We start from the raw sequence: 22,262 nt of genomic DNA on the forward strand, positions 1-22,262 counted from the left end.
AAATAGTCTTGGAAATACCAATAATGCCTCTTTGCACTCCAAAGAGATCTTTACTGTAATCATGTTGTCATTTTGTAAAGGTAGTGAACTCCAGGTCTCTATTTATGAAATATTCTCTGAGAATCACTTCCTTCAGAGGAGATTTAGGAATTAAAAGGAGGGCAGGGAGAGACAGACATATATGTACTTTATCACATTTCTTGAAGACACACTCATTTCCAGGAGAAGGAAGCTGCATACTTTAGATGTTTCCAGAGCTTTTTTTTCCTAGTGCCTCAGCAGTACTGTCAAACTCTCTCTTTGTGAAAATATTCAGAAGGTCAAGTTTATTTGTAGCAGCACATTTCTAAGTGGATTACTTCATGTATTTCCATCTCTGTGAAATGAAGAACAAGACTTTAACTCCCAAAAGTAAGGCAAATCCTTAGGGAGGAGACTATCCTGCCTTCTCAAAGAGGATGCTATTCCAAAAGATGCGTAAAGCATAATTTTTACGAGAACCGCTTGTAGTTAACCTTTTTTACACAAGCATTGTACATTTCATGTCATAGGTCAATTGCCAAATGTAGGAAGATGGTTTGTGCTTTGGCTGATGACATCTGAAGCTACTCACTGTCATCAGTCTGAGAAGGATATTGCTTGCCAGCCAGCTATAGTGAGAGCCATGCTAAAGGAAAAGGAAGGTTTACCTCTCAGCATTAATTCTGTGTTCCTCAAGATGTTAAAAAAGGATGATACATGTTTGGGACAGACCCAGCTACTGGCATGTTTTAGTCTTGCATGGAGTGAAGCATATGGACATGTATTGCAGCACTGACTAAACTTCTTGAAGACGTGCTAGAGATTAAGTAACTTCCCTGTGGAACTAAAGTAAGAAGGACTGTTGGAGAATATTTTACTGTAATACTTACTTTGGAGGTTTTCTGGAATAACTGTGCTTACAGATAAACATTGTTACCCCATGGCTTTCTTGTAACAGAATTGTATTTGAACAGGGCACTTTCTACAGCATTTTAAACGCATTCCAGCTTCCTATGCTTGTAAATATTTTAATATAATGATGTCCTTATCTCAGTGAAGCGGGATCAACAAACAGAATTGTCGGCTGTACTACATCTAAGTAGTCTGCTAGAAATACAGCTTCAGTAAGCATCAAAACAGTTTTGTCTACTTTGGGATTTTCCCACACTGGGAACTTGACGTTTAACCTTTTGGCCACCCAGCATGAAAACAGAATTGTGCTACTTTTATCTACATGGGAGCATATTAAATAAGCCTGAAGACAAATATAAACGAAGGAAGTAAGGAACAGCATTGCTTTGAAAACCTTTTTATTTTAATAATTTGCACAGATTCTCATTGATGGAAGACAGATTACTTTGCAAGCAAAAATTCAAAGAAACTCATGCACTTGAAATAAATTAGTTAAAGATTAAACTACTGTAACAGAACATATTTTGGACTGCAAGCAAAAGGCAGTTTTAGTAGTAAAAGTTGGCTGCTTTAGCTAAAATAGTCTCACCTTTATCTCAGTTGGAAAAAGAAAGAGAACACTCATTTGACTTGGAACATAGCAGATTTGTGGTTTTTTATGTGATACGGTTGGAGCTTTTTGTCTCATGCATGCACACACAGCATGTATATTTTTACCTATTTAGTAAAATATTTTTCATTATTTGTAGATATTCTGAGAATCTGGGAGTTGAAGTATTGTTCTGGGTTTTGATAATGGATTCCTGCAGATTACTTCAGAGCTTTATGAGCTTGTAGGCATCAGTTTTTCTAATTTTCAAGTGAAAAATCCTGTATCTGGTGTTTAAGCTTGTCTCTATGGGAAAACTAGATCTTTTGCCACAGAATAAAACTTCTGAATTACTGACAGTGTAATATGAGACTGACACTTGTCTGAGAACGTTTCTTTTGTGTTTTTTAATAGAAAGGGTAATGATGTCATGTTTTATCTTCTGCACTTTACTTATACTGAACCTGAGCCATATTATTCCCATTTATTGATATTTTCAGATAGTTTGAGGTCATAACTACTGCAAAATTTTAGCTACTCTGTTAGCTTGTGTCCCATGTTAGGCCATCTCATGGCAATGTAGAGTTATTGCATGGAAGGCCATACAGGTTAATTCATGTTATACCAAATTCAGACAGATCATATCCCTGAGGTTTGAGAGCCAGTAAGACAAACATGGGACCAGAAATGGAGACTAGCCTATGCTTTGAGGACATTCAGGTAATATGTGGAAACCTTTGGTGAGAGCACCAGACTTTCAGGGCATTTTGACTTGTCTCCATCGATAGACGTAGTGCATGAAAGATGAACCCAAAATGGGAACGGGTTTTGAACACTAATTTTGCTTAATAGAAAGCCTAGATTTTCTTCACTCAAGCTTTTCCTGTGAATAGAGGGAGAAAACAGAGAGAGGTATCACTCTAAAAGAGGTTCTGCAAGGAATGCTTTCAAAGTTGATTGACTCAAAAATGTTGAGTGTCCATAACAAAGACCTTCATCTAAAGGGCTACTACTCTGTGAGACACGTGGTGGCGTTACTGTAGCGTTAGATGGCCCTCTCTAAATACAGTACTTCTAGAAAACAGTTTTTAGGAATTATATTAAGTCTTTGAAATATGTTAGTGAGAGAGCATTATCATCATATTTTCCATTGCATAATAAATTTGAAACTTTTGAGGCCTTTTCCAGATATTTTAATCTGTTTGTAATATGTTTGTAGATAGATTTACAATGGAAACACATGCAACTGAAGAGTGATATTCTCCGTTCAGAGAAGTACCCTGACAAATTACTATTTGGTCTTCAATTTATTTTTTACCTACCTTGTTTTGATAAGCTGATGTTAAAAGGGGCTTTCTTATGGGAAATGTTTGTTTTGTTTGCCTGGTGGCCATTTGCATGTAAGTGCTGAATCCAGTTAATCCATTTTAGAAAGTGCTTTGAAATGTCTCCTCTGTGTGAGAATTAGGTACGTGTATATACATTTCTGTGTTAGGGAACAGCAAGAAAATAGTCTAGGATCATTTTTTTCTCCTCAGCTGATTTAAACTGAGGTTATAAGAGCCACACAATCTCTGTTCTTGGTTTTGCAGAAGGTAGATGGAAGCCAAGACCATGCATAGCAGCACCCCAAAAAAGTGCTGTGTTCCCTCTGCAGTCCTTCTCCAGGGGTATGGCACAGGAGCACAGCAGGTGGGAGGTGAAATATGGAGCAACAATGTACCAGAGTTTGAGGGAGGAAGGGCAGAAGGATGATAACCATGAGCTGTTTGGTTAGAACTACTAACGCTTAGATTTTTTTGAGAAAAGGGAAAAGATAATATATTGTTCATGACTGCTGATGAGCTTCAGTCTTGCCTCTTTTTATTTACCTCATGAATTGTGAGGTTGGAAGGATGGAAATTCTGGCTACCAGTTAGATTCTTGGTTTCAGTTGTGGGGCTTTTTTTTCCCCTAAAAGTTCTAATAACAAAGTACGTTGGTGTACATGTTCAGGTAAACCAGAGCTAACCTGCTACACCTAAAATTAAGGTAATACTGATATTGGGAAATTCGTGACATTCTGCTTGAAGGAAATGGCTGTGTCCAGTTTTTAAAAGGCAGAGAACCATAATATGATACAAGATCATAGTAATTAGTAGGCAGGATTGCCAAGAGGATTAGTAAACAGAAGCATAAAAAAATCTCCCCTCTTTTGTTTGTCAAAGAGATGTACTTTCATGAAAGTTTTTGAAGATTGTTGATAATTACAGAGATTTAGTCTGGATAAGCTCTTGAAACTTCAAATAGAAATTGGAATCTTACTGAATCCTGTTCACTCCTTCACCAACAGTACCTTCCCTGAGGTATTCAACATCTGCTTTCTGTGTTTTGTTCATGTGTCCACTGGATTTGATACTAATGCTGCTACAATAAGATTGTGTAACCTGGGCATAAATATGAAATAAATCAATGGAGAGTAGTTGGTATCACTAAGATTCTCATACTTGCCTTACTGGATTATGATCTGCTAATGCTGGGGAAAACGGGAGATGTGTCATTGTTACGTGTTGAGAGGAATTTCTTAAATGAATGCCTGAAGAGATGCGAATTGAGGTCATACTTTAGAATGGCTTGGCTTTTAATTAGCATATTGATTAGTTCCTAATAATTACAGCTTTTATGCAAAAGACTTAAAGTTGCTATATGTTACATAAATTGATAAGCAGTAATAGAAGAAGGAAAGCTCTGAACAACAAATTTGCATAAAAATAATATTATTCCCAAAGATGGTTTTATTTGTCAGTTTGCTACGACATGTGCCTGGAGTCTTCTGCAGCCAAACCTTGTTTTTATTTGGACATTTAGTGTATGGACCGGTGATTTAATATGTGTTAAGCCCTGTGTACGTTTGTTTGAATTCATGTTGGGTCAATAGCAGAAACAACTTGTTTTGGTTCTTTCAGATAAAACCACAAAGTTCAAAATAAAGTGATATTTTTATTCCTTGGAATAAATTGAATCTTAAGCTTCTAGTTTTCCCTTGCTTTAACTTGAAGTAGGTGGAGCTTGCTGCTGGAACACGTGATATCTTCTTTTCCGTAAGCTGGAAGTTCCTGTGGCCTAGGTTTTGAAATAAGTAACTCTTCTTGTGGGGTAGATCCAGGCATTTATCTGGCTGAAAAATAACACCACCATAACAAAAGTTCTCAGTCAGACCAGCTCCCTTATCCAGTTTGACTCTTGGAAAAATGGACATAAAGTGCCAGAGCAAGGGCATGCAGGGTATGGAGCCTTTAGGGAGGTACTGCTTTTTTTGGTGGCAGGCTATATTCAAATCAGGTTACACTGACTTTGAGCCAGAGCATGAAATATTGGCGTTGTTATATAGTCAAACTGTAGATTGGCTAAAATGAGGCAGAAATTAAGGTTTTGCAGACCTGAATACTGACATGAGTTAAGTTTAAGCATGTCTTGAAAATTCTATGTTTGCAGTATGTTATTTTGTACTTAGAGTAGCATAGAGTACTTAAGGTAGTGTTGAAATACGTGTCTGAGAACTTAGCAAATGCTTTTCTAAGTGTCTCAAGCAAAATATTAAGCAATAGTAACTGAGATAGTGTGAATTTCTTGAGAGCAAAGAATCTCAACATGCTCCAAATACTAACAGTGATCAAAACTAAGGTGATATTTCTTGAATGATGCATAATCTACAGATTCTCCTGATTATGTATGATTGATTATGACTGATTACAATTGTTTGTACGTACTGCATGTTTATTATGGCGTTGAAGCAGTTTCTTTTCAGTTTGCAGAAATACTGCTTTATTATTAATGCTTACAACCTGCATGTATTCAAAATCACGTTTTTAACAGTGATAAAATAACACATATCAAAAATAAAATAGATTATTAAACTTCAAATACAGGGATAATCAGTTATGTCACTACAAGCTCTACTGAAACAATCGTGTCGTGTAAATCCCACTTGAATGCCACTGGACTGCTGAAGGATCAGTAAGACCATAATATTGGTCACCAAGTGACATAGGACAGAAATATTTTGGCTTGCATGTGAGTATGTCAGAAGATAATTCAGGTTTTTTCTGTCATTCTAATGTGAGTTTGTAGATCTGGCTGTTAGATTTATTTTTCTTTCTCACCATATTTAATTTGGTGATCATTTGAAAATTATAAAAAACAGAGACCTGCTCCTCACGAAGTGCAGAATATTTGCATGTAGAGCAGTCTACTGAAAATTAAGTGATTGTATAAGCATTTCTGTTACTCTTACTTTCTGTGACAGTTTTTTCCATTGAAGTGAAACATTTTCACACACACGCATACAATAGAAGCAATAATTTCAAAAAGGCTAGAGACAGTCCAGAAAGAGAACTACGCAGTCAGTAGTCTTTTTTCCTTCTAGAAGGCTGGTTAAAATGTCCTAGATAAAGTACTGAAGTACTAAGACTCCCGTATGTAAAATTAAGAAATAGCGAGTCTTCTGTTACATTGTAATTATACATGTGATTTTTTTCTTTTTTTCCAAATAGAAAGTGTTGACCTCTTCTAGACACAATCGATGTGTCTGTTTTACAAACATAATTTAATCTTCTAGTTACAACTGAGGCCATAAAATTTTGTTTCACTGCAGTAGTCTTACTAATGTTTTATTTCTAAGGACGTTGTTTGGAAAGCAAAAGGGAAGTAAACCCAGATTTTTGACTGCCCAGGATAAATGTGCCTTTGGAAAGTTTTTGGAAAACCAATTTCCATTTGTAGTTGAGGACTGTTATCTCTTAGCAGACAGCAACTGCAGACATCTCTAAACTTCTCTTCGTGTTTAGATGCCTCTCTGAAAAGCAAAATATGTTTGGCTATTTTCTTAGTTGTTAAAAGACAACAGAAACATTAGTTAACTAAACTAGGTGCTACTTGTTGCCTTTCCTTAGTTTGACACCTGGAGAATTTTAGGGATACTGTATGAAATGACAAGAATAGTGAGGACAGTGGCGGCTTAGGATATTTCATTGATAAGATGCTGCATTCCTGTTTTAACGTACTGGGAGAAGTTAGCTATATCATTGCTCTTCCTTTTATGAAACAGTTTGGGTTTGTTTTTTTCATGTCTGAAAATAAGTCCAAGATACTTGCATTTTCTTCAAGATACTGATTCTGCAGAGAAGCTCGCCTTGTTATGGGCAAGTGTAAGTGCATATATGGGCAAGTTATAGCAGTAGCATATTTTCTGTTAAAAGCTTTGACAGTGTAACACAAAGATGTAGTAATTTAGAACACTTACAGTTTTGTACTACTAAGTTTACATGTAAATCAACTGGAATGTAAATATACCAGAAACTCCTGACATCTGTAAGCTCTCATGAGATGTGAACTTAATGCCATATAGTACTTCTATAACTCTGGAGGAATAATTATGCTTTTCTCTTCTTCTGTTTCCCCAAGTATGGTAGCTTTAATTGCATTGGACACTTGAAATAGCAGTATCTGTAGATTTACACTGGAGTATATTATGGAGCTGTCTTGCCTATTATTGTCAACAGATGCGCTGTACACTAAGAAGCAATATAAAAAAATGTTATTGCATTCTCTGCTGAAAATATCAGACTAAAATAATTTTAGCAGAACTGTTTAAAGTCTGACTACTGAAGTTACATGGACTTCCTTGAGTTAAAGTTGCCCCTTTGTCTATGATTCAAGAGCCCAAGTTCTTTCTTTTTCCCCTTTTTTTTCCTTTTTTTCCTCATTTTCTTTTTTTCTGAGCTTGGGTAGTGTCAACAATTTCAATGCATAAATATTTATCACTAGAATTGCAGAAGACTGAAAATGATAGCAGTGAAATCCTGATTGTAGTTTCAGCTCTTACCATACAAAAAAATCTGGATGCATTTGACTTTATCAGCTTTACATTTACAGTTTCTATATGGTGAATGGCAGTGGCAATTGTAAACCAAAACTTTTTTCATACATTAAAATTGTTTCCTTCTGTCTTTGAAGGTTACAGAAAACAGATCAGACCTTGAAGATTTACACCATTATGCAACTCCTCGGGAGCAACGGTTTCGTAGGTTTGCCAGTTTAGAATTTGAAGGACAGCTATATATGACTCCATATGACTTCATTCAGGCTGTCACAAATGATGAACCCAAACGTAAGCAGGAGTTTTATATTGATAAAATTGCTAGGGAAAATGCCAGTGGTGTACATTATTTTTCCATTTGCTTTTGATTACTACTTCTGTTTGATTGTCGTAAAAAGGTAGTGCATCTTCCAGAATTTGATTTTTAATGGTATCCAAGTGTCCTGATTGTTATTAGATTGTAAACATCTGTATACTAGTCACTAGTTATGGTCTTAGAGGTCACAGACAGCTCAACAGACATGAAAGACAAGAAGTTCATTTGTACCATTTGCATTGAAACAGTTACAGGTACGGTTTCTTTCTGAGCAGGCCAGTATTGCTGTGAAACTCTTGCCTCCTCCTCTGTAATTTCTGTGTAAATAGGCAGGCAAGATAGGAGTTCTCTAAGTAATTTAGAATAACATTGTTTTGGTATTTTTGCCATCTTAAATTGTCATCTGTTATCATGTTGGGGTTTTTTTGCCCTACAGAGATTTTATAACCATATCACGGCTTTCTAAATAACATGCTTTGAGTACGAATTCAGTCCCCCAGGGGATCCACTTTCTACATTTAAAAGTTGCCAGAGTTAGTGCTATGTGTTAATTAAATTAATGAAAAATAAACTATCAGCTTTAGTTCACTTACTGTAAAATTTTTGCTTTAAGTATCAAAGAGTGACTACATAGTAAGGTGATCCATTTCAGATCTAGTTTGATTTCCTGGCCCTCAGGCTTGCAGTGCATTGGTAGCAGCACACAACTTCTGGGGAAAAGTGAGTATCTTTGCTCAGGTGTGACATGTATAATAACTCACCTTGGGTCTTTCTTCCTAAAGTCTATACCACAAAACTAGTGTAGAGAACAGTCAAAAGCAGCTGAAACAGTCAGAGGAGAGCTTAAAGCTCTGTGCAGATGTTTGTTAGATTTTTTTCCCCTTTGTTCTCATTAAGAGTAATGAAACAAGAGGAAAGAATTCAGCCATGGCACATCAGTGATCAAAACTTCTACAACTTTTGAATAAAGATATAATCTCATTGTAACAGTGAAGACAGAAGATAGAGCTGAGATGGTGGAAACTTGTAAAACCTTGAAACTCTTACCAGAAAGCAAATATTCATTCTCTTTTTTTTGCTCTGCAGTTAAAAGAGAGGAAGCAGATTCCTCCTTATCACAGAAGTTAATACAAATACACATCAGCACTTTATGTCTTCTTCCTCTGCCCAGATCTCCCAGAATTGGGTTTCACCATGTATGGTCATGAAGCATTTGTGCTGCTATATACTGGACATCAGTTAAACATTTCATTTTAACTCCATTTTATGACACTTTGACTGGTTTGACCACACTGTTTATATGGTTTGCTGTTTTTTTCTATGCTAATGAAATTTATGATTCCTCCGCAAACCAAAAAGTGTTAAGCTCACAAGGATGTTCTGTTCATCTCATGCCAAAGGAGAAGAGATGTGAACAGTAAGGCACCCTTCTGAGTTCAGTGTAGCAAACCTTGTTTGTATCAAAATCCTTCCTGTGCATCCAGTTCATCTCTGAGACTGAAAGAAAAACTAACCTGGATGTCCTTTAGTTTTATAGACTAGTATCAGAGGTCACATGACTGAGATGATTATTTTAAGGGATAGTGTAAGAGAATGTAACTAAGTAGAAGTGGATGACTTCATTATAGTGGAAGTCATATTGTCTGGGACATTTGGACAGAAGGCTGACAAGTAGGAAGTCATAGGTGAAGTAGATGATCTGCAGATTACCACTTCTAGCTTCTTATCTCTGACTATGTTAATTTTCACCTTTGTACTGCAGCTTTGTCAAAAGTACCGCTTTGTCTGTTTGGGCAAGTCTTAATTTTCTGTCTTGCTCTATTTGAGGTAGTAAGTTTAAGGAAGGTATTTTTTTGAATAAAATAATACATTCTAAACATCTTATTTTGTTTTTTGGATCATTTTGTAACTAAGTTGCAAGTTGTAAATAATTGGGTCCACCCAGGCTGACATACTAGAGCATATATATTTTGCAGGAAAAAAAAAAAAAAGAGCATATACCTGTTGGGTTTTTTTTATGGATGAAGACTAGAAAGGTCGTGAGTTTTGTCAAAAAGCAAAAATGCCCTTTGAAGAGTAATAATAGTAGCTCTTTATGTCTGCTTTATAGAAAAGCTAATAATACTAGACCTGAGATTTGTGATGGAGTGAATGCATCTATTGTGATTGATTTACTTTGGAAATCTTGTAAACCCTACAAAAGTCAAGAGGGTGTTCACTTCCTTTTTTGATTAAACACTAACTAATATGGTAAGAGTATATTTTCTTTTATGAAATGTAACTTTTGACTCCAGGCAGTTATTATAAAAAATGTGAAATAAATGCTATAATTAACTTGTTGCTGCTGCCTTTGGTGCAGGCTTTCATTTGGGAAAATGTAATATTTTTAACAGTCATGCTTGATACATTTTTATCATCTGAATATATGTTTATATATTTAGAAAGCCAATTAAGAGAAGAGGAAGTATATTTTGTTCTCTTCAGCTCTAGCTATAGTAATTTTAGCCTAATACTGAGCTGTAAGAAGTATGTATATACACATAAATCTTCACTTGCTTGTCTAGAAAGAAAATCTATATATAATGTATGAGACTGGGAAATTATCTGATTGAAAAGTTAGATATATTTATTCCCCAAGTTTTTTATGGTAGGTATAAACATTTATCAATTTGTATGGCAAATGAGGTTGTTTTGTTGGGTTTTATTTAGTATTTTGAGACAAGACTTTAATTGACATTAAAATATTAAACTAAAAAGTATGTGAAAATATGTTAGCTCGTGTTAGATGTTGCTTGATATAATTCCATCATAGAGTGAGATTTGCAGACAGTCTTGGTGCTAACCTTTAACAAGATGTAAAACTAAAATTTCGGTGAGTCTCTAACCATGAACTAAAGACAGACCATAGCGAGTAGCTTTTGTATTGTGATAATTATTTAATGGAGCATGGAGTTCATCAGGAGGAAGGGATTTCTAATACCACGGATTGTTTTGCTCGATAAAAATGAACCTTTACCAGCCAAAAAGTTATGGATTTGACCCCATACTCTGATACTTTTTGTACCTTTGTGAATTCTGATATTCCCAGTGCTTTATCTTAGTATTGAATCTGTGCAAATGTTTGCCTTGAGAGAGTGGCGATGAACCTCAGGTTTTGAATTCTTGGATGGCTGTGGACAACTGTTGTCAAATGCAATTATCTTTCTCTGCTCCTGGAGTCTGTCATGTAAGGCATTAGGAAGAAAGTATCTGCTCAGTCTTACTCATTAGTTTTCAGTGTTAATGAACAGTTCCAGTTCTGAACTGGAGGCCCTCTTCAGCTCCTCTGTTAAAACTGCTTACAAAAAATTGAGCCTAACAGAGGCTGTAAAAGGGAGTATAAATCTGAGTTACGAGGAATGGCTGAAGGGAGTCTTAGCACCTGGTGTAGTTTCAAGGATTTTTTTCTGTATTTGCTTTAAAAGCATGAGTAGTCCCTGAAGCAAGGGCCAGAATCCAGGTCTCCCTACAATCTGCATTGTAATACTACTGCTGCTAAATAATCATTTCAGAATATTGATACTACAGGTTAACATGAATGCCCTCTGTTTCCCGTTTAATGTTTTAACGGTGTATTTTGGAGGTAGAAAGTCTTTTCTCCCACTGAAGCAGAGTTGGATTTAAAACTATATATCTGAATTGGTTCTTTAAAGTTAGGAGTTTAGGTATGTATTAAGCTAATTATCCTTTTAATAACATAAAGAGAATTTTTCGCAACGAGGTTGAAGATTAGCCTCATGAAGTAGGGACAATACCTCTTCTTTGGCTAGAAAACACAGTATAGATGCAGTCTAATTTTTATGGCACCACATAGGCATAACTAAATTCTGTGCGTTTGTAACTTTGTCTTTTGTTGCAGGTGCTAAAAAGTGGCGATCCCTTTCAAAGCAGGTGGGTAATAATTCCTGTGCTGTCCTACAGCCATAGATTTTGATACATTAATTTTCTTTCATGATGTAAACTTAGAGTCACAGGAGAAATAATGGAGTTTTTAAATCTTTATTTAAAAAAAAAGGAGGACAGACTTTAATTTCTTTGGTTTTATCACTTCAGACTCAACTGAGTCCAGAATCTCAAAGATACATGAGCAGCTGTGCCTGTTATGTTGGATTTACTGATTTTCTCAAGCCTCTATCAGTTCCTTCCTCAGCCCATATCTGACTGAGTTTCATTAGTTTCTAAGGTAGCAGGTGTATCCAAAGCTGCCTGAAATACTTATGCCACTCTCTACCTTTTGTCATGTTTAAGTACCTCTTTTTTTTTTTTTTTTTTCCGTTTATACAACTGCAAAAAGACTCTCTCTGTATCCCTGTATTTTAAGTAAAGTACGTTCATATTCATGGGTGAAGTTTGCTTTAGTTCAGGTTGAGTGTTTTTAAAAGAACAGTTGCTTGGAGCTTCTATGAAAACCTTACTGAAATCCAGGGGGATTTATCCTTGGCTTCAGTGAATATGAGTAGTGGTGAGTAATTTCAGCAACAAATACGTTACATGTCTCTCTCCAACTCTGGAAACAGTATTTGTGCAGATGAGCAATTCTTAAAATAATCTTGTGTGCAAAATTGATATATGGGCTTGAGTTACTTTCAAAGTCATTGGTGAAAACTGAAGTTAAATTAACTGGTAGATTTGCATGCAGTTCCTTGTCTTTTATATTGATTTCCTAGCATTTACTCGTAATCTGTTAATGACTTCATTAAATATTTAAATACATATTTTTATCTTTTTTTAAATCTTATTTTTTAGGAACTGAATCAGATCCTTATGGAGACACCACCAGTTTGGAAAGGATCATCCAAACTTTTCCGTAATCTTAATGAGAAAGGTGAGGGTTAAGAATTTATTTTCCTGAATCAAATTATCACTTGTATTAATTTATTGTGGCTAAAGTGATGTTGTTTGAGTCACATATTCAGAAAGATAAAAAGTGTTTGTTGCTTTTACGTTTTACATCATGAAAAAGTTCCCTTTAGTCTCTACAGTGTTTTAATCATGCCATCTTACTAGCCTCTTCAAGTGAATTGGTATCTTAGAGTCTGTTAAAGTGATCTTTGAATGTTTCAAGTTCTGCCTGTTGTAATGAAAAGTGATGTGTAGACCATAGACAGAGTATTCTAATAAAGACACAATATCTCTTTACTTTCTTTAATAGGTTCAGTGATGTGATTATTTTTAAAGACAGTAATGGTGTCTTATATCACTGAATAAGCATTTTCTTAATAACACAAAGAGATGCTTTCAGAAATGCTATGTATCCCTTTAAATTCTGCAGGTGAGGGCTTTGATAGCTTTTAAAACTCACACTATTAGTTAAGAGCCACTCCTGGTCTCCTCTTTCTTTTTTTTTTTTCTTAATAAGCTCTATCACTTCAAAAACAAAAAACCCAGAAAAAAAGAAACCTATGATGGCTTGTATACAGACATTTAAAAGCTATTTGCGATAAATAATCCACATATTCCTTTCCTTATATTCAGAATGGCAAAGGTTTGGTGGAGCGCTTTAAGTATTTTCAAAAGCAGCCACAAGTACTTGCTATAATTTTAAACATTCTTAAAACTTTATGAATGTTTAAAATAAGCATGCTAGCAACAAAATTCCAATCAAACATGTGCAAGTAGCTGATGAATCTAATTCATATGCAGCTCAAATTTATTAAAGGAGTAAGTATGCACCTACAGTCAGAAGAGAGTCCCAGGCTTGAATCACTTTTTTCTGAGTGTGCAGCCAGAACTCCAGAGGGGCAGAAACTGGCACATCTTTGCACTGTGTTTCCTTGCTCTAGGCTGCTCTCTATATAGTCAGAACAGCTGATGTTTGAAATATTAATTGCATAAAAATTCAGAACCTATTAATACGTTATCAGTTCAAAAGAAATGTATCTGGATGTTGCTTATGAAATCTGTAATAAAATGTCTGTAACGTGCAGTCTTGATTCACCAATATCTTACTCCAGTTTTCTACCAGTGAAATTCTACCAAAGTTGATAGAATTAAGAGGACTCAAAACTGTCGTAGTAAGCTGGTAAAATAGCAATAAACTTTAGCACTTACGTAGCTTTTCAGCATGCTTTATGAAAAAGTGAGTTCCATTATCCCATTTTATAGATAATATAAGAAAAGATGATGGGTCTTATGACTGATAAGGTCATTCAGTAAGCCAGTGAAAGGAACAGGAATAGAATTCAGGTCTCCTTAATTCTAATTTAGTGTTTATTTAGTACATAACATGAAAACTCCAAGATTAATTTACTAATTTTCTTTAAAACATGCACATTTTAATGTGAAGCAAGTAGCAAAAGCCTGTGTCCATTCATTTTGCCATAGATTCATTTAAATCAGATGAGCCACACAGATTTATGCCAGTTGTCCTTAAGTTTTATTTTTACATTTTACCCTTGAGCAACCTCCTTCTCTTCTTTCTAATCTTAGTGTAAGCTTTTCTTTCTGTTCAATCGTCATTACAGAGCCTCTCTCCCATAACACTCAGAGCAATGAACCAGAACTGTCTGTCTACAGCTACAATATACCAGTACAGACAAAAGGAGAGAACACTTTCAAGGCATTTTATATTGCTCTCTTCATACCTGTGATGGACTGCTTGACAATTGCGCTTTCTTCCTCTGTTTTACAACAAAGAAGGTGTCATCAAACAAACAAAAATACATATTTACATTTATTGACTGGCTATTAAAGAACGTTTTACATCACTGAATGAGAACCTTTGAGGTATCTGATTTCTTGATAGCTGCTTGTCCAAACAGATTCAAGCAGGCCTTTGAAAACTAATGTCTGCAAACTGATGTATAAAATCAAGAAGATACAGAATAGAGCATGCGTTACTTAAATGCCTACCTTTAATCTTTGCTAGTCTTCAGTGTAGAGCTATGTGTATATTGAAGAAAAGAGTAGGTGGTATTAAAAATACTTAGTAGCCCTCGTAACTAGATCTACTAGCAGTAGTAAAATCTTGGTTCTGAAGACTTAAATTTGCTCTTGGATCAAAAGGTGGGAAAATACCTTCCCCCCCCCCCCCATGAATGGATTGGAAGTTGGGACGGCAACGTTTCAGCTGGTAAAGGTTGAGGGTTTTACTGGTTCTTTGTAGTGTGTGATTTGGTTCCAAAGACAATTTACTTAACTGTCTGTCTTTTGTATTGCCTTTATATTCCAGTATGTGGTATCTGTGGAAATCTCTGTGGTTGGTTATTTTTTCTTTTCTGTGTGAGGATAGGAGACCCGATTGTCTTGAATGTGCTCCTCTTTCAGGACAACTGGCTTTTAGGGAGGAGTATCGTATGATCAAAGGTTTGGGGAGGCATTTGGACATTTGGACAGATCCAAGAGAAATATAGCTGGGATTTCATATCTCATCTATTCAAGAGGACAGAAAGTCCCTCCTGAGTGTTATTTCAGGGCAGAATTAATTTAGAACTTTTTGTGCTGTAAATATTAGTAGAAGATGCTAGTTTCTTACTTTGGCTGTGTTGGAAGTGCTGATGTTAAATGTGTTCACTCATTATAATCACATGAATGATACAGTGTTTTGAGTTTTAATTGTACAGGTTTTTCAGTAAAAAAAATTCAGATGACTATTTACATAGTTTGTCACATATTCAGTTAAGTCAGATTTTAAAAGATATTTGAACATCCAAAGATGTGGCTGTTTTTAGAAAAACTTTTGCACCTGACTTGGACTGAAATCAATGAGACAGCCCACAACTTTTGAAAATCCCAGCTGATAGACATCTTTACTCTCAGGCATCTAAATACTTTTTTTTTTTTACTCTTTTGAAATAGTCTGATATTGTGGACTGCCTTAACACTTTTGTTTTTGGAGGACAGACAAAATCAATTGGTTAGAAATCAGGAACCAGTTTTGCTAGTTCAGCCTTGAAGATCATTAGAGCTAAGGACTTTTGGGAGAGCTGCAAGTCATTGTTTTCAGTTCTCACTGAACTGTAAAATGCTTCTCTTTGTTGATACTATGGTCATTCTGCAAGGTTATCTCTTTACCCAAGAGCTAGAAAAGCAGAAGTACAGCTTATGGTACCAGACATGGATACTGAATGATTTGGATATTGAATTCAGCTCTAATTTAAGTTTTGCCTTAATCACTTCTGAAGCGAAAAGGAAGTGCCATTCCACACTGTGATTAACTTGTGACATGTAACGAAAGATGAAAAGCTTGGAATGTATTCCTTAGAGATATTCTGAATGTAGAAGAAGAGATAGTACAAATGTCTCTAACAGGCTTTAAAAATATTTAACAAAATTTACACATTCATTTATTAAAGAGTTTTAATATAAATTTCAGGTGATGATTATGAAAATTTGCATGTAAAGACAACTGAAAAACCAAAATCTATGCTTTCTTAAGTAACACAAGGCCAAGTTTTCAATTAATATAGGACATGCACTTACAAAGCACATATTAAAGTCAAGAACTGTATTCAAAAGGTATATATCAGGAGGGAGCACTACAAATGTTCTCAGAGTAAATGTTCTCATACTGTTAGAGTGTGTTGTCATGAGTTACTGGTGGGGTTTTCGGAAAGAAAATCAAGTAAATCATTTGTATTAGCTTCTAAGAATCTAGCCAGCTTCTGTTTAATGATCTATTCTCCACTGACTGTAGTTGTTGTCACGACCCAGACTGGAAGTTCAGAGAATTGCAACGGTTCTGTGATCCCCTTGGGTTAAATTAAGGTGAAACAACACCAAACAACAGGTTAAAATGTTTTACTTGTGCTAGAGAACAATGTAAACTTGCAAAAGGATAATAAACAATGTGGTCTCTTATAAATCTATAAGAAAGAAAAGAAAGGAAAGAAAAAGAAAGGAGAGAAGGAGAGTCAAAGAAATCCAGATCACCACCCCTGGATCCAGCATTGTCTCAAGTCCGGTAATTCTGGGTGGTGGGTGCACGCACAGCAAAGTTTCTGTTGCACTTTTAAGTTCATCTTACCAGCTAATTAGCATACTAGACGAGGAGGGGCAGGTATTCCACAAATTCATTTCCATGAGAGATGAGGAAAAAGGTGGAGCATGGGTTCCAGTTGAGTTGGTGGTCATTGCCCAGCTTTGGTTTTTCCTCTGTTCCCAGAGATCTTAACAGTCATCCCAGAAATGATCACCTCTTATCAGTTCTTGTTACCACTTCAATGGCGTAGGCCTATTAGTTATTACCAAGTCATTAGGCAAGGCAAGCATGGTGTCTGGTTTGCACAATTGAGTAACAAAGTATCGGGTGGTACTTTTGCTTGAGGGAAACGACCTGGTTTCATTCAGTCCACGTCTCCCCCTTTGAGGCTTGTCTAAGGAGTTTGTCAATGCAACTGCAAGGGAGTGGGGGATGCATCCTTCGATACACTCCTGGTTCGTTGGGTGACATTCCTTAGACTAATCCAAAGGCCACTGCTTGTCTTTGAGGTTTTCTGTGTCGATGAATGTTTGAGGCATTTTTTCCTTCAGTTCCTTACAGTTATTTGCCATACTTAATGTATTCCTGCTCTAGGATAATCAAAACCAAACCCAAACAAAAAACCCAACCCCATAGATCAGTATTTTAGACAAATAACTCACTGACCAGGTTGAATACAGTCACATGAACACAAGTATGAATATGCATGTGCACATGTACAAAAATTCTCCTTATACATAGATTTAATATTTTCAAGTTTAGAACGTGAAGACAAGGTGAAACTAATATAGCATAACTTTTTTTTTGTCTTCAGGTGTGATATCTTACACAGAATATTTATTCCTCTTATGTATTTTAACAAGTAAGTATTTTTGGAAAAATGTCAAAACTTACAAATTTCTATGTTCTGAATATATTGCTGTACATTACAATACTCTTTTTTTTTTTTTTTTTCTTTTCTGCCCTCTCCTGTATATTCCAATATGGAAAAAAATTGTATTATGCATTTCTATATCCATTTCAACCTCTCTTGTCCTACTGGAATCTTTATCGTCTTTGAAATTCCTACAAAGTTTCTAGCTAAATTTACTGAAGTTCATAAAGGACACTGAGTACAGGGAGAAGAGAAAGATACACGTTATTATTGGCTTGTTTCACCTATTAGTGCATAATGGGTGACATCAATGACACAATGATAAAATATGAAATCTGTCAAACTAAAGTAAATGTTTATTTATGTTAGAAAACACTAACCAAACTGAATACTTATTCTTCTACCACCCATAAAACCAAAGTAGAAGAACTTAGAGTAAACTAAGACTGATACAGACTTTGTTTTGGTATTTTAAGAGGTGCTTTTTGGGAAGAAGCAAAGTATTTTACTTGTCTTTCATTTGTATGTTAATAAAACATTTCTGTTGGATTCATTAGGGTTTTTTTTTTCAGACATGATTTGAGTTCTTATTATGAATCAAAGTAGGAACTTGACCCAGAACCCTTACAATCCCTAACTGCTAGATCAGTGGATATTCTTCCATCATTTTGTTATCTGCACTAACTTTTGACCATAATTCATCCATATTGCAGATCATTGAATATCACCAAAATGTTGCCTAAAGGCTTCACTGACAGTTACCTTCAAAGTCCCCATGTTCTGGAAATCATTTAAAATTCTAACCTGATTTCAAAGTTCAATGACTAAGCATGTAAACAAGAAAATTCTGTGTCATTTTCAACACATCATTTGTTTTGACCAGAAGTTGCATCCCGTACCTTTTCTGAAAAACTTTTAAAAGTGTCTTTTAGAACAGTGTTTTCATAGAAAATTTATTTTCTACTAATTTGTGTTTTGTGACATAAAATGGACTCTAGTTATAAAGTAACACTCAACAACCCAACCAGCCATTACTGTGAGATATTTTTCTTGGATATTTCACATTCTATTTCTGCTGTCTGTTTCCCCTAATCTATGAATTTGTGAGTACACCTTCTGTTTTCATAACATGGATTTTGTTTTACAGATGTTTTACAGATTACATTGTTTTACAGATGTTGTGATTTGCATTTACTGTGTCCACAAATGTACTAATTTAAATTAGTTGAGGATATGGCTTTTATAAACAGACTCTAAATAATTTCTTAGAGTTTTATATTTGCTTTCTTTCAAAGCAAATAAATAATTGAATGGGGTTTTTTTTGGCAGAGCCACATGCAGGTTTTAGAATTGCTTTCAACATGTTTGATACTGATGGCAATGAGATGGTGGACAAAAAGGAATTCTTAGTGGTATGTATATTTTCAGTCTGAATATTTTGATGTAGTTTTGAAATTCATTTTTTTGTCTGGTTTGAGACTCATAATGATGTCAGTAATCATGAGAACATGAGCTATTCTTCACTGAACGTGATTGTTTTTTTGCCTTATTGAATATAAATAATGTAAGTTGTAAATAGTAGCTCCCTGTTACAGTGCGTGTTGTATATAATGATTTTCGAAGCTTAATTCCAGGTTTTTTTCTGGATCTTTTTAATTGCTACTATATTCACAGATAGTTAGGTTAATAAAGTAATATTGCTGTACCAACGGTCAGCAGAATTATTTAATTGCCATAATGATGGAGGGACTTGCGAAAGAATCTTTTCCTGGGAGACCTCTTCACTTTGTTGTTCATTCTGTTTATAATCCCAGGTGACCTGAAAATACTGACTGACATAATGTGATGCTATCATCTGTTTTAGACAAGATTTGTAGTGAAATAAAGCATACTGTACATATATCTGTACATATCATACATATATCTGGTTCAGTCCATGAAATCCATATGCTGAAGCAATTTCCTAAGCTGGGGTTCAGTGATTTCTTTTTAAGGACAATATTCCTGATAGCAAAATTGAGCTGAATAATTTTCATGTGCTTTGGAACAGTTGGCAGGACATCTAGAACTTGGCAGTAGTTTTGTTGCGTCCAAGGTTTTGTTACATTACAAGTCTGAATTACAGTATTTTTCAAACCAGAGCTTGACTCAGTTTATTGCTTGGAAAAGCAGTTCTGTAAATTATTCTTACAAATTATTTAAGCAGAGAGTTGAGTTGTCTTCTGGTTAAAAATTTAAACAGTTCTAAAAGGCCCAGACTTTAGAAGAAAAATTAGCTTATTTCACTTGTCATTGAGATTTGTGCATTAAGAAGAATTTGGCACTTGAAAGAAAATCTTCAAAAAATCTTAATCATCTACTGTATTTTGATTTTTATCATGATAAATCTGATAATTGCATCTTAAAATTCGAATACTTCATAAGTTTTCATGTGATAGGATCCACTTAGTACAGGAGAATAATGTTTGCACTGACTATAAAATTAAAAAGCCTTGGAACAAGAGGGCTATGTCAGATTTATGTTTCATTTATTTTCTGATTTTAAAAGAAATGGGAGGAATAATTAATGCTATTCTGAATGAATGTCAGTGATGAAGTAAAAAATTGATCATTTTTTAAAAAATCATGAAATCCAGCAGATTGCCCACTCAGCATTAGGGCTTCTGATTTTACAATGACTACATGGCTTTACATTAACAAACTGAACAATACAGTATAAATCAGAGTTTTCTAAATTGGTAATGTCCATACACAGCAGATGTCTGGGATTACACTGAAACACTATTATGGAACATAGTTTTTGACATTTCTTTAGAAATTAACATCTAAAATTTTGTGGTTAGTGGTTTAGACAAGCTTTCTGAAGACAAGGCCATTAATTTCTACTGAACAAGTACAGGCAATTAATAGAATAAGAAATATAAGAAATTAATCAGGTGTTTGTAAAAAAAAAAAAAAAAAAGACATTTGCAGAAGACATCAATTCTTATCTTTGTACATTTTTTGTGTGGTTGAGTTTATAAATAAATACAGTAAATACATATGAGAAAAAGCCCACTGCCTTACTGAAGAAGAAGATGGAACAAAATATAAAGAATGAAACAGACATATGGAATGGATTTAAGTGTAAGACCACAAGTTATTTAAAAAGAAGACACCCTAATTTCCTGTGTGTTGTTTCTTAATTGTTTTCAAGTCAAGTTATAAGGCTTGATTCAGATAAGCTATGCTAACCTAAAGAAAATGGAAACGTGAAAAAATCTGTCCTCAACACACTGAACTTCCCTCAGTTCTCCTGTTCAAGGAAGTGAGATCTGAGATGTGGGGGCTTGTTTTCTGGTGGCATAGCTTAAGCAGAACAGGTCTCATTTATTTTGGAAGCTGTTGCCACTTGCAAATTGTGGCATGCTGATAATTTTTTATATTCTAATATTAAATGTACACATCCTTATTTTTGCTAATTCCTAATGACCATCTCCTCCAGTCAGGGGAAGAAGCCGGCTGACATTGGATTAATTGGCCAAAGGAAAAATAGAGGAAGAAGGGGGGGGGGGGCGGGGGGGGGGGGGGGGGGGGAAGAGAAGAAAAAAAAAGAGTCTTTCGTGATTCAGTAAAACAGAATGTGGTAGAATAGACGGACAACTCTTTTTTTAAAAAAAAAGTCTTCCATTACAACAGCTAAGTGGGAGGAAATTGAAGCAGGAGGCTTTGTCTTTCAGCAAGATGCTAAAAATGAAATCAAGTAAGTATATAAGGCAGGAAGCAAGTTCAACATTTAACTATGAATATTGCATCTTTCTTTTTAACTATGCTTTTATAGTCCTCTTCATATCCTGCTTTTTATTTGTTCTCTGTCATGGTCCTTGATAAAAATTTCTCCTTCTTATTCTTTTTCTGTTACCAGACTTGGTGGATAGAAGAAAGAAAGGAGAATTTTTAAATATTAGATATACTGTCCTCCACCTATTATAGATTAAACCTTACCCTAACTCTGTGTGATTAGTGTGTCAGTGACCCTTCAAAAATTATATCAAAACCCATACGTCAGAATGTTAGCTCTGAAGTGAGAAGGACTAAAATAGGTAGGTAGATGCATAATGTCTGTGTAAATAAAAGTAAATATGAAAATAAAAGTTGATTCAGTGATGCTGCAGCTGTGGTAGACCTGGCCCCAGAACATATATTTTGCATCTGTACTCACCTTGCTTGGGTATGCATCATCTCCTGTGTGCCTGGAAGAGGAGACTTTAAACACTGCCATTTGAACTATAGCCAGCATTTGCAAAATACTCCTCCACTGATTACAGTCAGCTATCATAAAATTGGGTTTATAGTTAATGCTATTCAATTTTGCAAATAAAGAGACTTTGAAGAGATTGGTGTAGGGATCACATGTTATGTGATTCTTGAAGAGAAGAGTGTGTGTAGTGAAGAGTTGAAAAATACTTAATTTTTCTGATAACAGCTTTAGTGTTTTTGTAAACTAATTCCATGGTGTTTGTGCTTTCCTCTTTGCTTATGTCATAGGGGTGAGGTCAAGGAACAGAAGGATTGTGTTGCCTTGTTACAGGAGATCTTGTTTTTGCTGCTTTCAGCAGTCAGTCTCATTATCCTGTTTCAAACAAGGTTCCTATGAAAGTGCTCCTAGATCCTTTTTGCATTCACTGTTCTACTCGCTGGTATCCTATAGCACTCCTTCTGAACAAAAGATCCATTTCTACAAGTTTAGCAAGT

At 35.2% G+C, this 22,262-nt stretch overlaps 1 protein-coding gene across 1 annotated transcript in view; it reads left to right on the forward strand.

Annotated features, from left to right (window-relative positions):
* MICU3 (mitochondrial calcium uptake family member 3) overlaps nt 1-22,262 on the forward strand; it is a 56,880-nt gene that overhangs the window by 5,536 nt on the left and 29,082 nt on the right. Inside the window, exons 2-6 of the mRNA XM_074822642.1 lie at nt 7,517-7,670; nt 11,594-11,625; nt 12,481-12,559; nt 17,469-17,516; nt 18,858-18,940. Coding sequence (XP_074678743.1) covers nt 7,517-7,670; nt 11,594-11,625; nt 12,481-12,559; nt 17,469-17,516; nt 18,858-18,940 — 396 coding nt within the window. The remainder of the gene's footprint in view (nt 1-7,516; nt 7,671-11,593; nt 11,626-12,480; nt 12,560-17,468; nt 17,517-18,857; nt 18,941-22,262) is intronic.

The sequence above is a fragment of the Strix aluco genome, chromosome 4 (genome assembly GCF_031877795.1).
Source record: "Strix aluco isolate bStrAlu1 chromosome 4, bStrAlu1.hap1, whole genome shotgun sequence".
NCBI classification, from domain to species: Eukaryota; Metazoa; Chordata; class Aves; order Strigiformes; family Strigidae; genus Strix; species Strix aluco.